We start from the raw sequence: 19,719 nt of genomic DNA, 5'->3' as shown, positions 1-19,719 counted from the left end.
GACAGACATTCAGACAAACCAGTGAGAAATGATCAGAATGAGACGTTTGAATGCAACGCTTCCAACAACATGTCCGTGTGTCTTTTAAAGACCCACAAAGTCAGTATGGTGACCAGTCCCACAGAAATGCATCACAATAGCTGCCTCCACCAACATCACCAGGACAATGTCATCACAGACTTGGAGAAGGAAGGAGACGCCAGATCTTCGAACCAGACGTCACAGATGGGAAATTCAGAAGAACGTGGGAGGAGTTTGTCTTCAACACAGAAACAGGAAGAGGAGGAGCAGGACGAGCAGGTGGTTGTCTGGTGTGCGTCGGGTACTGTGTGTGCCAATGATGCACAGGTACAAACAGAGAAAGATCATTATTTGAGCAAAGATCAGGAAGGAAACCAACAAGTTTCCTCTGCCCCAGTCATTCACATGCCCTCATGGCCTCAGCCAGCCAGTGATAAACCAGTGCCTCCAATCATCATCCAAACAGTGCCTGTGTCCTGCTGCGATCCCTCATCATTTCAGCCAGCAGCCAAAGAGGTGCCTGCTCACACTACAGGCGACACTAAGGGAGGGAAGGAAACTGCCAATCATGGAAGACGGGCTGAGACAGTAATTGTGGAGACACTCCCCCAACAATCAACAGATGACAATTCTTATTCTTGTCACACGACCAATGATAACAAAGAAGCTGCTTCCAGCAATGTCAAGACAGAACAAATTACTTTCTCCAAATCATCTGGTAACAATGCTACTACGTCAATAACACAAACTGTTGCTATGAAACCAAAAGCAACCCCATGCTGCATGTCCAACTTGTCCAAACCTGAGAAACAGGGGATGAGGATCTCCAGGCAAGGTGCCCTTGGCAAATGCCCCAAGGAGAAGCTGAGTCACCAGCAGAGCTCCTCCAGTACTGCAGCTCTCAACAGGGGCCCCCTACGGCAAGGAGAGAGGCCATCAACTACGTCTTTGTCCCGACGATCCAGTGTCCGTAAGACTCAGGAATCAGATCACGATCAGGAACTGCAAAGGAAACTGACTGTCAACAACTCATCGATAAAACCCAGACCTCAGGGAGGAGTCAGTGTCAGAACCCCCTCTACCCCTCGGCGCAATACCACATTATCACCACATTCAGATTTTGCCCGCAGCACCAACACCACCTTTGTTCGTCCTGCCCCTCCTCATTCAATAAACACTGTCTCAGATTCTGGCCACAAATCCTCCTTCAAGACTGTCACATCTTTCACCAAATATCAGAGCATTAGTGTGCCTCCCCGCTCACCCCTCCACGAATCCACCCTGACTCCATCAAAAGCCCACAAGAAGAATGACAGCTTCTCCAAAAAATCAACTCAGCCTTGTGACCCAGTGAAGACTGAGAGGCAGAGCAGGAAGCAACTGGTTAGTGGACGTAGGAGGGAAGTGGACATACGTGGCCCGCCATGACACAAGAGTGAAAAGGTTGGACCAGCACAAACTGAGTAAACCAGTGATTCCCGACCCTATCCTCAGAGAACACTGCTCCAACACACCTGATTCAGATTGTTATCAGGCTTCTGCAGAGCTCAATCACATGACCAGGACCAGGGTTGGGAAACACTGTACTACACTGACACTGTTCCCTTTATTGACAACACTTAATTGACAGTGTATGCCTACGAAGGAACACACACTGACATTGATCACTTTCAGTACAGCTATATATATTAAAAAAAACAAATAACCAGTTTGAGTCCTGCAACTGAAACATGGGCACCAAAAGGCACTCACAACCAACATTCAGCTGCAAGTTTGTTCTCATATTTTGATATCAGTGATTGAGATTAAAATCCACAGAATATTTTGTGTTTCCAAAGACTCTTGTATTGTTAATGTGCAGTGATATTGATATTATATGACACTAATTAATAGTAATATTAATATTAGTAGATAGATGACAAGGCAGGGGCAGAATGCTTCACTTTTTAAGTACAAAAACAAGGCACTAGGTGGCAGCATGAGCTCACTGTAAGTCAGTGAAGGAGCACTCATGGGTTGACTTTATTTTCTATTTATCTGTGTACAGATATATATATAAAAAAAAGTACCACCATTGTTTTGGTGAAATTTTACATTTAAAATTGTTGTTCAAAAATATTTGAAAGTAAAATTAAAATGTAGCTCATTTTACATTTTCTCAGTCCTTGTTTTTATTTTATCTTGTCAAAAAAATAAAAATTATAATGTGTGGACATTTGAAATGTGTAAGGAGGTATAACGTGTAATTTTAGAAAATATTTTTTCGTAAATACTATTAGAAAATATTTATTACAACCATTCATAGTGTAATAAAGGTCATTTTTAGTTTCCTTTTCCCCCACAACAGATATGGTTTAAAATGCAGCAGATTACAATAGTTCAATGTGGACATAGTAATATACATGTAAAATTGCACTTTTTTTCTTTTTTTTTTACTACAATTACACAGAAAACTACTAAGCAGCAAATTGTCTTTATTTCTGTTGCCTTAACCAGGTCAGCATTCAAGATACAGAGACATACTTTAACACTTACAGGACCAATAACTGAAAGAAATGAGGCAGAGGACAGAAAGAAAGCCAGAGAAACAAAAACATACCAGAAAGAAAGATTTATGGCACCCATGTTTGATTTATGATGTGAATAATATTGCTTTTAAAAACGCACAGCCTCTACCCACTGTAGTTGTTTTATTATGTTGTATATTCTCTGCATTTAAATATCAAATATATTCCTTTAATGATGCATTTACGTTATTGCTAACATTGAACGTACCTAACATGAAATATATAGAACTTACTTTGATAACAGTTTCATTAAAAAGTACAAATTTTCACAGGAAATAACAGTCCACGTTTGGCCGGATATACAAGGGACAGTCAGCTTCGAGACATGCACAAGGATTTGATGAGGTAAGGAAAGGGATGGGACTTTGAAGCAGGGTCTCCCATTGGATGAGAGGAGCTGCAGCTCATACAGCCTGTCACACATGCACTCTTTACTTATTTATATATCAGGTACAATCCATAATTCATATTTAGTTCTTTTTAAAGCTAGACTACGATACTCCAGTCCATAAACGGGAGCGTTACATGCCAGAAGAGACACTTTGCTGGGTCAGCCATGAGCCAATGATCAATTTCCCTTCCAGAGTTCAAATAAAAAGAAGAGTTTGACAGCACATGCACAACACGTACAGTGATATTCAAGGTGATGGACACGGACGAGACAGATGATACACATTCCACTGTTAATGTATGGATAGAGAGCTACCACACTCCTGACATGGTCTATTTTTCTGCAACTTCAATGCATAGTGCCTGCAACATTTGATTCAATGCCTCACAAGATAGTAAGTGAAGTATCTCATTCTTGAAACAGGTGAGAACAGATTCTGTGTAGATATGACGATAGCATGTATCGACACAGTGTGTATCTGTTGTGAATATTTTTTATTGTAGCAAGTGGACGGAATTTGCCGTCCATAATTGAATTTTTTGATTAACGAGGTCTTGTTCACCTTTTGGCAATATTTTCAACCACATTTTTTGTATCGGGTTGCATCTGCACATGTACAAAGCTTCCAAGGTCAAAATGTTATATAATGCCAGATTTCTATCCCTTTGTCGTTCCTTCATGTCACCACCCATCTCTCCTCATCCACTTCCCCTGTCCTCCTTTTCAATTCCTGTCTCCTTGCTTCTCCTTGCTTGTTACTCTGCACTTTCCATTCTATTTCTCATCCATCCATTGTGCACTGGTTGGCAGGCCAGAGGCTGAGCCAGTGCACTGTCACATTATCCTGCTGCTGAGTGAATTACTCTGCCTCCATTAGACTAACGAGAAAGCCAGAGTACAGACCGAGAGATGGGAGGGGGGGGGAGTAAGGACATGGCACAGGAGGAGGTGGGAGGAAGGGGGAAATTGATGCAGCTGAAAGATGGATGAGCAAGGAAATGAGACACAAGGATGAGGAGGAGAAGTTTGATGAAGTGCAATGAGGAAAACATGGGAGAGGGGGTAAAAAAGGAGGAATAAGGCATGAGGTAAAAAGAAGAGGATAAATGAATGAAAGAATGACTGTAGAGAAGACAAGAGAGTGGGTGGTGATTAGAGATGAAGACAAAGTGGAGAGGAGGATTAAAGAGGTGGAAAAAAGAAGACGCAGATATCATGACAAGGGGAAAAATAAGATGGATCAGAGACAGGAAAAGAGGACAGTAGTGGTAGTTGGTGGTAAATGTAGATGGAGGAAGTGAAGAGAAAGGAAGGTTAATTCCTCTTCACAATATGTGAGAATAAATTACTGAGAGACAGTAGCAAAGGAAGACAGACACTTACAAAGAACAAAAAAGACAGATGACGACATGTGTAGCTGTGAGACTGGAAAGACAGGAGTACGTGACACACACACACAGACAGACAGACAGACACACACTGTTGCTCCCAAACTTGGTGTTATGTTATACAGACAAAGGTCATATAATTACACTTAAACGTAGAGTTAGATAGTAATATTAATCACAAAAGTAATGTATTATTTATTCAGTTACTCGCCTAAACTAGTTTGTTTTAAGCTTTATTGTAAAACCTGCGAGACTAAATTGTATACTGTTACTGACCTCTCCAACATTCAGCTGGAAAAACTGGTTTCTTGAGGGATTTGATTGGTTGACTTCAAATTAGTTATAGTTATACACTAAGGCCTAAACAAGATATTTATTTAATCGAAGTCACACTGTGGTTCTTTTAAAAAAAATTTAATCGAAGAATATCGTCTCTGCCCTGGTTTCACAATCCAACATAACATCATCGTTGGCAACAGCCCAGCTCCCAATACGTGAGTAGTTAAAAGGATTAAATCTCTGAAATAATGTCTCCCGGTTAAGTAAGAAAGGATCATTATAGAAGAATACACAATGTGAGTGGTATTTATCACCAAACTGCAAAATTGTACTTATGGTAGCATGAGATTGTTTAGCTTGATACTTGAAATACTAATGAATAGTGACTGACATTTTACACAATTTTCAGATCAGTTGACCCTGTATTCTCTAAACGTTTACACACACTACAGACTCACTTCAGATTTGTGATGCATATACAGTATATACTTGAATATGGAATATGGAAATGGTGGTCATATAAGAACAGAACATGAGTAAAAGGTACTGTAACAGAGACATGAGACAAAAAATGACTGCAGTTGTTGATATGCTCGGAAAAAAATAAATAAATAAAGGAATCTTCAAAAAGAGAAAACTTTGCGTTGACAGCACATGATTGTAAAACAGCAGTAGAGCAGTGTCACAGGCCTGTTGAGATGTTAAGATAAGTTCAACTGGACAAACAGACACACAGACAGACACACACACAGCCGAGGTAATGAAAACCCTTTGACACTGTTAATATTCCTTCATGCAGATAAAACATTTCCTCCATAGCCCATTCATTTCTAAGACACACAAATTCAGAGAAATATACAAACATAAATAGTATAAATAATATAAATAACGTTCTGTAATGCCTGTATTTGTGTGGAGTAAAACACAGAATATTCAAAAATAAAATTAAATAAAGGAATTAACATGTAATAAGGGGCTATGGAGAAAACGGAACATAATTTATTTGAACTCCCCCCTCACAGTTATTCTCTCATCTGACTTCTGAGGGCCTCAGAAGTCAGTGCAACGCTCCTGTTTGCTGTAGTGGTCAAACTGGCTCTTCCAGTGCATCATATAGGAGGACCAGCGATGGAATTCCACTTTCCACTGACGCTCCGCTTCGTCAATGTTGTCTTATGAAAGAAAAGCAGTGACAGAAAGACACGTTAGCAGTTCCATTTTTTTTTTTAAACTCTTTGCTGCAAACAGTCACAGTGATGGTATTCTGATTCTGTGGTTGTTTGTTTTCTGGAGGACGATGCATTTAGGGAAAGTAGAAATACGGCAACTATTTCCACAGTTTTAAGAAAACCCAAAGAAACGATAACTCGACTCCTTTCGGATCTCTGTGCTACACTTACTAGCATCAGCGCCCACAGAAACAGTGATTACTGTACGTACAAATCCAATTTGACAAATAACCAGCTTACAATATCTCACCCCTCAAACCATTCACATTTTCACAACCCTCAAGGAATAGAGAAGCGGGACTTAAGTGTGCTCTGTTGTGGAGCAGAACCATTGCATGAACCAAAGCTGCGATGAATTGCAAATTGAAAAAGGACATTATGTATAAATGACAAAGTAGGACTAGTGGGTTAAGTTTTACCAGTTATATTTAGGAGGCGCGGCAGAAAGCGGTTCCAGAAGGCACACATCTGGTTCCTCAAACCTTTATGGATCTTCAGTGGTTCAGCGCTGAGTACAACATGCTTTTGCTCGCTGAGAGTGAACAGAGGCCAGCGCTTCCTGCTGTCGACGAGCCCCTCATGGTTCACATTGGGATTTCTGACACAATAAGGACAAGAGGGGAGTAAAAGAGACACAGTCTGAACAAGAAGAAATAATGCAGTTAGGATTAAAAAAACAAAAAAAAAAACAGACTATGACTTGGGTTGCTGCTATCACAAATCAGAAAAAAAAAGGTCTCACCCAGTTCGTGCAAAGTTGGCCCAGTATCTCATCATGCGCCGACTCAGTTTCTCCTCCTCTAGGGTGTAGTTGAGTCTCTTCTCCAGTGGCAGGCCAAAGACAAACTCAATCTCATAGCCGTGGATCACACCCATCCACTCTGGCCACGCCAGGTTAGATGCTCGGTGGTCAAACAGATAAAGGAAGACCCCTCCTTGGGGAGATGATAAAGAAAAGAATGTTTATTTTTTTAGTAATTAATGCTTTTATATTATCCATATATCCATTTCGCTGCAGCACAGAGACATTTTTGACATGATTGATTGATTGATTGATTAAAACCATCAAACATAAAAAGCAATCTTGAAAAGATATATAGATATGTATCTAATCACCTTTCATTGCTTTCACACAAAATGCATTCATCAAAATAACCATATTCCCAAATTTCATGTAGTCTTTTCCCAGTCAAAGTCTACCAACTACAAAGCGTTATTCTAGGTGTTTTAAAAACTCAGATATTAAAAATAGATATCGTAACACAATAAAATATAGACTAAAAAAATGAAAATGTTGAAAATATGTCAGTCTCCTGACAGGCTTCAAACTGACCAGGTGACTTTGTGTGTGTAGTGGCAACTTTGACATTGTTCGGATTAGAAATGCAAGAGATATCAGTTTAAACGCAACACGTATCTCTCTAAAAGAGGCATATACTGAAGAGAGAATAATCACACACGCACACGGCCACACACACAGTCTTACCCTGTGAGTTTCCTCCACTGTTCACCAACCCAGGCCCAGCTCCACCTAAGTTAGCCTTATGTGCATTGTACTGGGCATAGGAGCGAGCAAAGTGGGACAGTGGGCAATTGACGTTGTGGTCTCCCACAATGTCATCCAAGGCTTCACGGTTCTTAAGCCCGTTATTCTCATCCATCCAGTCAGTATACTGCAATACGACTGCCTCCAGGCCAATATCATTAGCATGTGGTACGCTGAGCTTGACACCTGGCAGGAAAACATATTATTTTATGCATATCTGTGGTTGAGCTGTGGTAATGCAGAATGACTGAAATTATTCTGGTAGAATTTGAAAGTGGTCATTTAAAAGTCAGCAATTTAGAATAATTACACAGAATTAAAATATGTGCAAATACATAGACTATTTACTCTATAACTGAAAACTATTTTTGTCCATGTCCATTCTTTCTCGCTTAGTGAGTGAGATTTACCTTCCAGGAAGTCCTCTCGAGATATGAGACTGTCATTGTCCTTGCTGAAGCCTGGTGCTCCATATAGCAGGAAGTAGCTGCCTTCATCCTGGTTGACCCCGAGAAGGATTTGAGTGTCTTTAAAGTTGCCTGAGTTGAGCATAGCCTCTGGAGTATCAGGCACAACATCGCCATCCACAACAGGCACAAAAGAAAACCGGAACATTGCAGACCATGGTAAAACCTGTTTAGAGGGAGATAAAAACTTCATGATGTACCACAGAATGGAGTCTCAAATGCCACAAATGACTAAACTAAAATGTCAATGTAATATCCAGCATAAAAGAAAGCTCATGAAATAACAGGACTGCTGCATACACAGACTATATATACCTTATATACATTATGAATAAGCTGTGATATGAGTGGCAGCTCAGCTTGTTGAGTCAAAAAGTAATATACAACATCCAAAGAGCAATTCAACATAAAATAATACTTTTTTTTCTCCACTCGACAGCAAAGCACATTCTGCCATGTATGTCCAGTATGGTACCCATGGATTTGAAATATTTATTTTGAGGTGCTCTTTACAAATAATATCTGATTGGTTACTCAAAGAAGTTAAGACTAAAGTGAAGGTTGTAAGCCACTTTGTGTTATTCCTCAAGAAGGGTTGAAGGGTTACTACCACAGACTCCAAGACTTTCTGGAGTTAGCCATTTTATGTAAGATGTGCATTAATAAATACACGAAAGTCGACATCTCTATATCCGTGTTGTTCAGATTTAAACCATCAGGGGAAAAGAATAATCATTATAATGTGCATTCTTAAGCCTCTATGCTTTAACTCTTGTACAATAGTCAGGAAGCATAGGGGAGATCATTTCTCGAGGGCTGAAGATATAGCTACTTCAGGCTAACACCATCACTTTATCATTACTAATGATAACAATAGATCAATTATTCCATTTTACAATTTGATCCAGTGGGTCAAAAGTGTAAAAATGTCAAGAGCCAGTATGTAAAAGTGTTTTTAAGCCTCGCTGGAGGTCAGCATTTTATATGTACTCTTGCTCAATAGATGTTGGTGTGGTATGAAAGTAAAACCTAGTGTATCAAGCCAGTTGATAAATGTATGATAGTGGGTTGTCTGTCATTTTGTTGTCTGTATATGTTCTCAGTTATCTAGGTCATAGTCATGTTCAGTAATGGAGATGAAACGTGCAAGTACAGGCTTGCATACTTGGGTATTGAGAAACAGCCTCTGTGTGTAATTCTCAGCGAAGATGGGTAGAAACTGTCATGACTCATTCAGCTCCACAGTGTACAAAATCACAACGACCTAGCTGACAATCTTCGCCAATTAAACGTAGGCTGACTAAATTAACAGTACCTGCCACTCCTGATCGATCAGCTCCTGTGGGGGTTTACTCCGTAGACAGTCCACCAACTCGGTGTCATTGCCTCCATTACAGCCAACCAGTTTTGCCAAAAGCGTTGCCCGTCTGCGGGCCTCTGCAGGGCTGACCGAGGCCCAAGGAGAGTTAGGCACCCCGCTCTGAAGGATGGCACGGGTGAAGGTCGACCGGCTCACTGGAGACAAGAGGTGGAATCCTACTGAAGCACCACCTGCACTTTCCCCAAAGATAGTCACCTGTTCAGCAGGTAAAAATAGAGCAGAACAGAAGGAAAAACAGTATAAGCATTATTTTTCAAATAACTGTTCTATTAAATATTGAAATCAATTATCAACATGAAATGTTTTTACTTGCTAGCTGGAAAAAAAAGAAGGATTTAAACCTGACATGTTAACCTTTCATTGTGGGAACAAGTATAAGAGTTTCTTTAGTCCCTTTTCCACCTATTGTCCCAGCTCGACTCGCCTCGGCACGGTTTAGGTTGGTTTTCCACTACAAAAACAGTACCTACTCAACGTGGGTGGAGTCATCACTGCACGTCTGCATGAAACTGCCATGACTCCGTTTTACACACAAACGAGTGACTAATGACTTATAAAGCAGTTGTTTTCAGTGCAACTGAATCATTAGAATCATCCATCCATCCATTATCTACCGCTTTAGCCTATATCAGCTGACATAGGGCGATAGCCGGGGTAGACCCTGGACAGTTCACCAGTCCATCACAAGGCCACATATAGAGACAAACAACCATCATTAGAATCAGTTAATTAAACATATGTGTTCAGTACTTCCTTCATGACTGGAGCACAGACTCTGTCGGACACAGTCACTGGAGTGAAATGTAGGCCAGTGACTATAGGGTCTGTGACGCCGCTCGCGATCAGCACTCTGTTAAATATTGAGATTTTAGACATTTCCCTGGTTATTGTTGGAGATTAACCCGCGTTTTTTTTAGGATTGCAGATTTTAGGATCTGCAGTTTGGCATTTTGCGGCTTGATTCTTGTGTCAGACGTTTAGCTCATGCCTCTTCCTGTGACGGCACTCTGGTGACATCATGCATATTACCTTGCCAGAGCAGGTACTAAAGAAAAGTATAAAACTAATCTATAGGTGGTACCATTGTGCTGGCCATAGGTCTGAAGGTGAAGAAATGTCTTCAACTGAAACTCAAGCAAGTCCACTTGCCTACAGCTAACTTCTGAAGCCATATATACATCATAGATATCATGTACAAGACTGGACAGAGTGAAAGGTTATGCCTAACTGCCAGCAAGTGTGCATAACAGAACCATTGGAAACAAACCTGTTTTGGGTTTCCACCAAAAAAGTGGATATTGTCTTGTACCCATTGCAGAGCCATCCTTTGGTCCAGCAGACCCACATTGCCAGGAGCCTCAGATGAACCAGGCAAAGCCAGGAATCCAAAGGCTCCGATACGGTAGTTCATAGATACCACAATGACTGTCTCGCTGTGAGCTAGGTAACGACCATCATACACATCCAGTGAAGAAGAGCCACTGTAGAATCCTAGAAATGTTACATATCACAGAACAGAGTAATTAATTGTGTCATAATGTGCAACAACAGAAAGACTCTTTGTGATTTCACTGAAACAATCCAGTGTATTGAGACCTATCTATACTCCAGCATAAAATAATCTATATTATAGATAACATAGTTAACAAGGCAGAGATGGCAGACTTCACCCCATTCATACAACAAGCCTCTGTTGGTCATATTACCAAGTGCAAGTATGGAAGCACAAACAAACAGACACACAGAGCCACTAAAAACAATACTTTAATCCCACTCGATGGGGTGAAGTGATAGTATTTTTTTTTTAACAAAATCTACTTTAATTTCCCCAAAATGTGGTGATAAAAGGTGTTTTTGATATTCAGCAACACATTTTTAAAAGATTGTATTGTGCCTCACAATTCGATTATGATTCAGGGGCCACAATTTGATTATAAAATGATTATCAATGCATCTTGAAACTGTTTCTTGAATGTCTTTGATCACTCACCACTTACCCACTGCAATTTTTAACGACAGCGCATTTGTAAGTAGAAACAAGAGTTCAATGAATTGCCATTATCATTGATTGAACTAAATGAAATGCGTAAACTGGAACGTTACAACTTCATTGTAAGGAAGTGACATCTTGAATCACAATTCACATATTCAAGATGAATGATGTGATTTACGTGATGCACTTAGGAGTTCTGCCTTTTCGTAACATCTATTTTACGTTATTTAACATAAATAATGGGAATTAGGACATTTGTGAATCGATTCAGAACAGTCCACATCTGAATTGTGATGCGTCCAAGAATCAATGTTTTTCCCCGCCCCCATTTGTTGGTCAGGATCCTTGTTTGAGGTAGGTAGCCATTAAATTGCCTACAATATACAGTATATTAAAGTAGTAATCTTGACAGTCAATTTTTGTCATTCGGTGTGACGCAACTTCTGTGACAAAATAACTCTGAACAGGTTTATCCTCAATAACACATTTTGAATATTTCTTTTTACCGCGCACCTCCTCCATAGATCCACACCATGACTGTGAGGTTGTGTGGTCTAGGTGAAGAGGGCACCCAGATATTTAGATAGAGACAGTCTTCACTCATATCCCTGTTGGGGTTCCACATCTCACTGCCTTGGAAACCAGGAAATGTTGTGTCCACAAACTGAAAGCAGGCGTTGGGGTAGGAATTGGCCTCATACACCTCTTGCCATGAACGCTTAGGCTCAGCTTGACGGAAACGACGCTTCCCTACAGGTGGCTCAGCAAAAGGGATGCCCAGGAAGGCCGTGACAAAGCTTCGGTCCGGCACTGGCATGTGGATGCCACGTACTGGACCAGTATGTGTTTGAACGATGACATCCGCTTCACTTTGGGTAGAGCAGGCGGGTATAAGTAAAGACAGGAGGAAGACTGAGGAGAGGTAGAGAAGAGCAGGTGTCTGCATGGTCGAGGAAGTCATGGTCTCTGAGACTAGAGATGGTTGTGGGTCTCACTCCAGTTAGGAAGGGCAGGGTCTGCTTGGCTTCCCCCTCAGACCTACAGACAACCAGAGAGAGAGAGGGAGTTGTAGACATAGAGTAAACCTTCACTTTCCCTGCTAACCTTCTGTCATACATCACCCCAACACTTCTTCATCATTCTTTTGCAGTCCATTGCTTTGAATGGTTGACCCCAAGTATTCAAACTCATTCACTTTCACTACCTCTACTCTACTGCACACCCCACCACTGTGCCATCGTCCTCATATTTGATTTCTGCACAAGAGAAAAATAATTATGACTCATGTAGTCATTTGTGGTAGGTGGTGCTGCAAATTATATACAGACCCCTAAACTTTATATGGTTTGTACATGGTATGATCTCTAATGAATATCCAATACTAGTATAGCATATCCAAACATTTTAGGTCTGTAAATAAGTGATTCAGGTGCATGTTTAATGTAATTCTAATGCATGTGCCCCCATTATTACATGCACAAGCTCTCAGTGGAACTCACAAAAGACAAGATAATCAATAAACTTTTATTAAATGTTTTTAAAAATCGTCATTTAGAGATTTTCATAGTGTTTGGGTGTGAGAATGAAGTGTATGCATGAGGGACAAAAGAAGGTGACATAGCCTAAATAGATTATGTACAACTGGAAGGGAGCTATTTAGAAATAGTAAACAGATACACATTCACTAGTGCCACGGACGCACACATGTACACACACACACAGAGAGTGAGAGAGAGCGCTGCCCCCTATCCATTACAGTTCATTGAAGCTAATCCTGTCACCATGACAACCATACATTACAAAACATACACAGCAACCTTTAAAATGACAGGTGGGAGACAACTGTCTCCAAACATTGTATATGCACGTAACACAAAATGACAGAAACCTTGTACAGATTGTTTTGGCTGTAGTGGAAACATATTATGGCAAACGTGAAAAGTTAAGTAATGTTGTTATAAACTAAAAATTAAATAATGTTATTTCAAAGGGGCATCCTATTTTACATGTCCTACCGCTATACCTACTGACCTTTGTAATGATCTTAGTAAAAAAAACAGGGGTATTCGAGTAAAGAATACAAAAGAAAATATAAAATGCATTTCGATATGGAGAAGCTGGAGCATTGCTTCAAATTGAACACAATTAAAACAAATTTACATACAACAAATTAAAATGTTCTCATACTTATTTTACCATATGCAATTATTTCAACATTTTGTCATACTTATTTTATCCCGTTGCGAATGTGCAATTATTTAAACCCACCAAACATAGCATTAAAAGCATAATAAATTGGCTGACATTAACCGTTAACCTCACCATGAATTGTACCATTGTACCAAGATTTACAATCATCACGTTCAGACATTAATGGGTTAAACAGAGTCTCTCGCTGACGACCGTGTGGCTAAAGCTAGGCTAATGTTTACTGCGGCAACGGCAGACTTCGGCTCTCTCTCAGTTCCTTCAGAGCTCAGTTCCTTACCGGCTGCCAACCGGGTGCTGTACTTCATCAGTCATGGATGCCTTTGCTGGCGATCGCGGCAGTTTTTAAGACAGTTTCTTTGCTTATACTGTTATTAGCTTTTAGCCGCAAGACAACTTCCGTTGTTCCTCGCTTCGGTTGCCCCGGGTGGAACTGGGCAGGGGCAACGGTTCCGGCCACTTTAATTACTGTGCGCTTGTGATTTTACTTCAGCATTAGTCCATTCATTACAGTTTGACTTGACAGTGCAAATGTTTTTTTTGTTTTGTTTTTTTTTAATTAAAAACAACATTATTCGAAATCGCAATACAGCTTACTGCAATTTAAAATCGTAGGCGATATTTGTTAAAGCCAAAATGTGTGCCATTTTAGATTAATTATTATTCCAAATCTTATTCTACAGACTGAACCATCCTGTCAGACAAATTGATCCTAGTCTATTCTATGTTACAGGCTTAGCTAAATGTAACATTAGCCTACTACTCCTTGGCCAGCTTGCAAGCCCAAACAACTGTGTGCAGCGTGCCTGTTGTTTTGTTCCCAGTCTAGCTAAATCCGGTGTGGTGTTGTTGTCTTTCTAATGTGACTAGTTGTTGCAAATGCATGTGAAAAAACTACAAAGTTTGCTCTGCCAAAATGCATGTTAATCACGCTATTAAAAAATGACGCTGTTAAAATGGGTTTGATTGACAGCCCTAATTAATTGCCTTTTAAGATGTAACTGATTAAGAATAATTATTAACTAGTATTATCTGTTTATGTGGGTCCTTTCTCTGGACCTCACACACTGTGTAGTTACAAACTCTTATGGCAAAAGGTACACATTAACCAAAGCACTTCCATAGGTAAAAGGCAACAAATATGAAGCAAAAAATGTGTCATAGCACCAAAGCTCAGGCAGCTACAGCCATGATTTTTGTGGATCACAAATTTTCCAAATGCATCCAACAGCACTCAAAAAGAAGTAAAAAAAAATACTCTGCACCAAACTCTCTCCTCTGGATGGAAAGTTGGAAACCATACTAACAGGTGAAAAGCAAACACATCACACTTCTCCAGGTAAGCCCAGTTACTATCTATGTATCAACTGACATATGTGTCATCAAAGAGAGAGAGAGAGATTCACTGACAACAGAACAAGTCAACAAACGGGTTTTTCATGCTTACAGCACAGTTTCATCTGTGAAGTGCCGTGTTGAGGACTCAGAGGCATAAGCTATAAGTAGGGCAACTAATAATACTCACTGAAAAAGATCCAATAAGCTTTCATTATTGGGCATTTGAGGACACATAAAAGGAACCACATCATATTTATCTGAGGAAATGGGGAATTAAGAAGCTCAGAATAATATTATATTACAATATATATATAATAATATCTTTTTTTTTTTTTTTCAATCTAAGTCCAGTATCACCACACACAGTGTTTCACTTTGAATATGAAAGTGCAAATTAAAATTAGGCTATGTACCCCCCCATAATGCAAAAAACCAAGAGTGACACTGGTTTGGAGTAAATAACACAGCTATAATATAGTTAATGCAATTTATTGAGGTGCAAATCAAATTCAGCTTCAGGCCCCATAGATGTTTGCACTGGAGCTAGTGAATGCAGCCACATAACATTCTGAAACGCACAGTGGATTATTAAAAGACAAATGTTTTAATCCCTGTATGTGAATTCGACTGAACCCTAATGTAACGTAGATTAACAACGTTAATGAAAACTCATCCCATAAGAAGATAAAAGGTTAATAAGAGGTTCGGGGTGCTGGCGTCACGTCATCATCTCAGACATAACTAATGTTACTCCAGTTATTCTCATAGCAGAAGTGAGATCTGTGTCGGTCTCTGTCTTTGTTAAGAAGTATAGCCACAATTTAGTTCTTCTGCATTTTTCCTTGTCCATCTTCATGCATATTAAGTAGCCATGTGTTTTCTCTGTGTGGAGCATCAACCCCAATTCAAATCCAAAGTTTATGGTTTTAAGACCGATAGTACTGTGATTTGAAGCATGTAGTGGCTTCTTCGACACCTCAACTGTATTTAGCTCCGTTTCCACCAAGTGGTACAGTTCAGTTTGGTATGCCACAGTTATTTTTGTGTCCATTGTCAAGTGTTCAGAAGGGTACCAAAATAACCCTTCTGTATCTGCACTGCCCTTGGGTTTGGCACCATTACATTTTTACAGGGAGCTGGAGCCACGAGACAGGGATTTCTCACAGTAATTCAAAAACTACATATGTACTGTAAACAATGGATGTTTCACCGACCGACCGCAGATCGAGAGCTAAAGGTCAGCCAGAACAACAGCGTTTAGTTCTGGATCTGCAAGCAGTATGAACAGTGCAGCCCAGAGACCCAGATGCTTTAAACCATGTCACTCTCCTTCCAACACAAGATGATGGAGAGAAACATGACTGTGTTGCTGTCCTCCAACAAGTTTACTCCCTAAGACCGGTTCTACAAGAAACACCATTAACTCAACCCAATTTGGATCATTTGTAGACAGATCTGATACACACAACCCACAAACTGGCTGAGTAACAGAGTTGGATTTACTGAGGCACGAAGAGCTCAATTTACACAAACAAAGAACACCAGACTCGCAGATCTCCTCTTTGTTTTCGCAGTCGGTAGCTTTGAAGCTGGATCCAGACCTTGACGGCAACCCACCGATTCATCCTTCAGCTCCACCACCAAACAACTCTACAACACTCCAGCTGTGTCGGAAATTCATCTTTGTAATTGTCTTGTCGAGCACTTCAAAAAAAGTGAACTGGCTTTAAGCAAGCTGAAGACCAAACAGAAACAGATGAGGACCCCAGAGAGATAAACGTATCCAAGATGTCTCTACCAGGTGGAACAGCACCTTTTATATATGGTCACTCGTTTGCTAGAACAGAGATGGCCGCTGACTGCAACACTGTCTGACCCAACAGTCATCAGAGTGGGAAACAGTGCATTGACTTGAAAGCAGGAGGAACTGCTAGAGGAACTGGCTAAAGCTCTTAAAGCCTTTGAGTCCACTCACACCACCATTGATGCAGCTCCTGTTCAGGCCTTTCAGGCAGTTGCGTCACAGGAGACCACTGCCCGCTGGACTAAAGAGGTCACAGTCCCGAGTGATAATAACCCATGCACACAGGTCATCGCAGCTGCCTTAGATCCACGATTTAGGAAACTGACATTTCTGACTCCAGAGAAGAAGTTCAGTAATCAAAATAAAGTCCAAGCTCTAGCCCTACTGTCCATCCAAGGGGCTGTGAAGACAAGAAATGCCAGTGAGACTGTCAAAACCCTTGCCTCAGCTGAGAGAACTTTTTCAGCTCTTGATTCACTCAACAGACAGTGACACTGAGACCAATGAACAGGATGCTCACAACCAGGCTATCACAAATGATGATGTATTTGAATAATATTGCTTTTTAATTAACATCATATTTAAGGTAACATTCCAGAAATTGTCATCCCCTTTCTCAATGGAAGTCAAATGAGGCAAAGTATCCAACACTTGCATCACTAGCCAAGTCATTCTTGTGCATTAAAGCTACCTCTACACCATCTGAGCGTCTCTTCTCTGCAGCTGGAGACATCGCATCATTTTTTTTTTTACTTTTATGGACTTGATTGCTTGAAGTAAAAGCAGCTCCTCAGTCGGTTTAAACCTTATGTCATCCTCAACCTGCAACTGCAAGGCAGGTTAACTGCAGCTTTTTTGATTTACTTGTGTATAGAGAATTTTTGTTTCACTCACTCTGTACCGATGCAAAACAAAGACAAATGTCTGCATTTTGAGCACTGTCCACACAGCTGTGATCATCACCAGTGGGGGAAAAGGCTAAACCAGACACGGTAACATACTGCTGGATAAAATCAACACCCACGCACAGATGGCCAGTGCCATTGTTTTAAAGTATCCTCAACCTGGCCGCAACACATGCCTCAATTCTTTAGAAAAGATAACAGGATGACATCAGGGGTGCAACAGCCCGACACCTCATGGTGCACGAGCCCCGCAACAGAAGCGGAAAGAGACAGGGAAGTGAAGGCAGTCTTCAATCTTTTATCTGTAATGTCAAGAGAGGATTACATTTCTGTTTGTCAATTAACACATTTTCTCACTTTTTAGAATTCACACTTTGCTTCCGCATATTTACTATCACCTTTATTTATATTACATATCTATTTATTTTCACTTTGTACTTGTAAAAGGACATGCAAATTATGTATGAACGCTAAGGTCTTTCTAGAAAGGCACATCATTTCCTGTAGTTTGAGTGTTAAGAGAACTACAGGAACAGACATGTATTATAGAAACTATGTAACTCATCAATTCCTCAAACTTTCACCAACCAAAAGTCTGCTTCTGCTGCCCTCTTGTGGTAGGAGATTCTATACTATGGTCGTCATTTTCTCATGGGAATAGTATGGAAATGCATGTATTTTTATTTCATAACGGGGGTAATAATAAATGCTGCTGTCAGAAACCATCATTAAAACATTTACTTTGTTTATCCTCATTTAATCCCCCCCCCCTCCCCCGTTTCTTTTTTTCCCGGGCCCCCAATGTCCCTTGAAGCGCCCATGACAGTGGGGTGTAACGAAAGAAGACACCAACAACACAGCACCATTGAATATCGTCACTAAGCAGCGTCATAGATCGGTCTTCTCCATTTCTACAATGTTCAGTCACCCATAATAGAAAACACGGTGTTGAATAGTGAAACTAATAATCTTCGCCATGTATTTATTTTCTTGTTGTTTTAAATCGGAGAGAGAAATCACGCTGCGTTGACACGTTTATTTGCATACAAGCATCAAGTGCAGCGCGTCGCTGCATAAACAAAAAATAAATACAGCGACTATATGTATGCCGAAATAACACAATACTTATGTATAATCGTAGTTTCCATTCTAACCAAATCTATGGGAGAGCAGAGATTCGCTGACGAGAGAGGGAAGCTGAAATACTCCGCATTTAAAAAGGACTTTGGCCTGACGCGCTGCTCTGCCCATGTTTGAGAAGCGCACGTACGGCAGACTGTGACGGGCTGACCGGGCACCTATTCTGTGGAAGCGGATAAATGTCCAGTTACCATGACTACTGTTGATGTCGCAAAGATTCAAGGGCAACATTTCATAACTCCTCCACACCGGCAACCGCCGCCTGTGTCCTTCCGAATAGCCAATGCACAACAGATTTTGACGTAATGTTGACTTTTAATTCTTGCTTACCTCGCACTGCTGGGACACCACACAGCGACACGGGACAGAGGTTTGCGGCCGAATGGAAATGTTTCCCGGAGAAAATGTGTCAAGACCGACTGTCAATAAGCGAAATGTCGGCAGAGGATCCACCCAGGAGCAGCAGCAGCAGCAGCAGCAGCAGCGGCGGCAGCGTCTGAGATCAACGTTCCCTCAGTCTGACCATGAAGGCAGAGGCGGTGGGGGATACTGCTGCTAATATAAGTACTGCTTGTAAACATAGTACTGACACTTCCTCTCGCGAGAACTCCCATAGGTTATTTGATGTTCTGTCAAATAGAAAACCACTGCACCTCCTGTTTCACTGAGTGTGAAGAAAGACGAACTGAAACCATTGTATGGTGTCATCAGTTCCCATTTTCCCCATTTTATTACTAGAGGCATTGCACAGTTCCAGTTGAACACATCATAAAAAAGCGATAGCAAATGAAGACAGACAGACAGACGACTTTATTAATCCCTTCGAGGGATTTAAATTAACAACTCCAGAACAACACACCGCATTGCTAAATTAAACATTTACAGAAGAAAGATAAACACCACAGGTGCCCAACACCTATATATACAACATATATATATTCACACATACATATGCATACATGCATACATACACACACATACATATACACACCCATACACACATGCACATATGTATATAAATATACATATGTATATGCATTTACATACATACACACATGTACC

At 40.5% G+C, this 19,719-nt stretch overlaps 1 protein-coding gene across 1 annotated transcript; it reads right to left on the bottom strand.

The window, feature by feature from the left end:
* Positions 1 to 5,552: 5,552 nt before the first annotated feature.
* On the bottom strand, positions 5,553 to 19,098 carry ache (acetylcholinesterase (Yt blood group)). The gene is made up of 9 exons (XM_083885892.1): positions 18,988 to 19,098; positions 11,776 to 12,300; positions 10,537 to 10,760; positions 9,204 to 9,464; positions 7,832 to 8,054; positions 7,362 to 7,607; positions 6,618 to 6,810; positions 6,295 to 6,473; positions 5,553 to 5,818 (listed from the first exon to the last, which is right to left on the bottom strand). The coding sequence occupies exons 2-9, from the start codon at positions 12,221 to 12,223 to the stop codon at positions 5,697 to 5,699; spliced, it is 1,896 nt and encodes a 631-aa protein (XP_083742018.1). The 5' UTR covers positions 12,224 to 12,300; positions 18,988 to 19,098; the 3' UTR covers positions 5,553 to 5,696.
* Between the last annotated feature and the right edge of the window lie 621 nt (positions 19,099 to 19,719).

Source organism: Microchirus variegatus (genome assembly GCF_963457635.1).
Source record: "Microchirus variegatus genome assembly, chromosome: 2".
Lineage (NCBI taxonomy): Eukaryota > Metazoa > Chordata > Actinopteri > Pleuronectiformes > Soleidae > Microchirus > Microchirus variegatus.
Note: the sequence above shows the minus strand (reverse complement) of the source record. Positions and strands in the feature narration are given on the sequence as shown.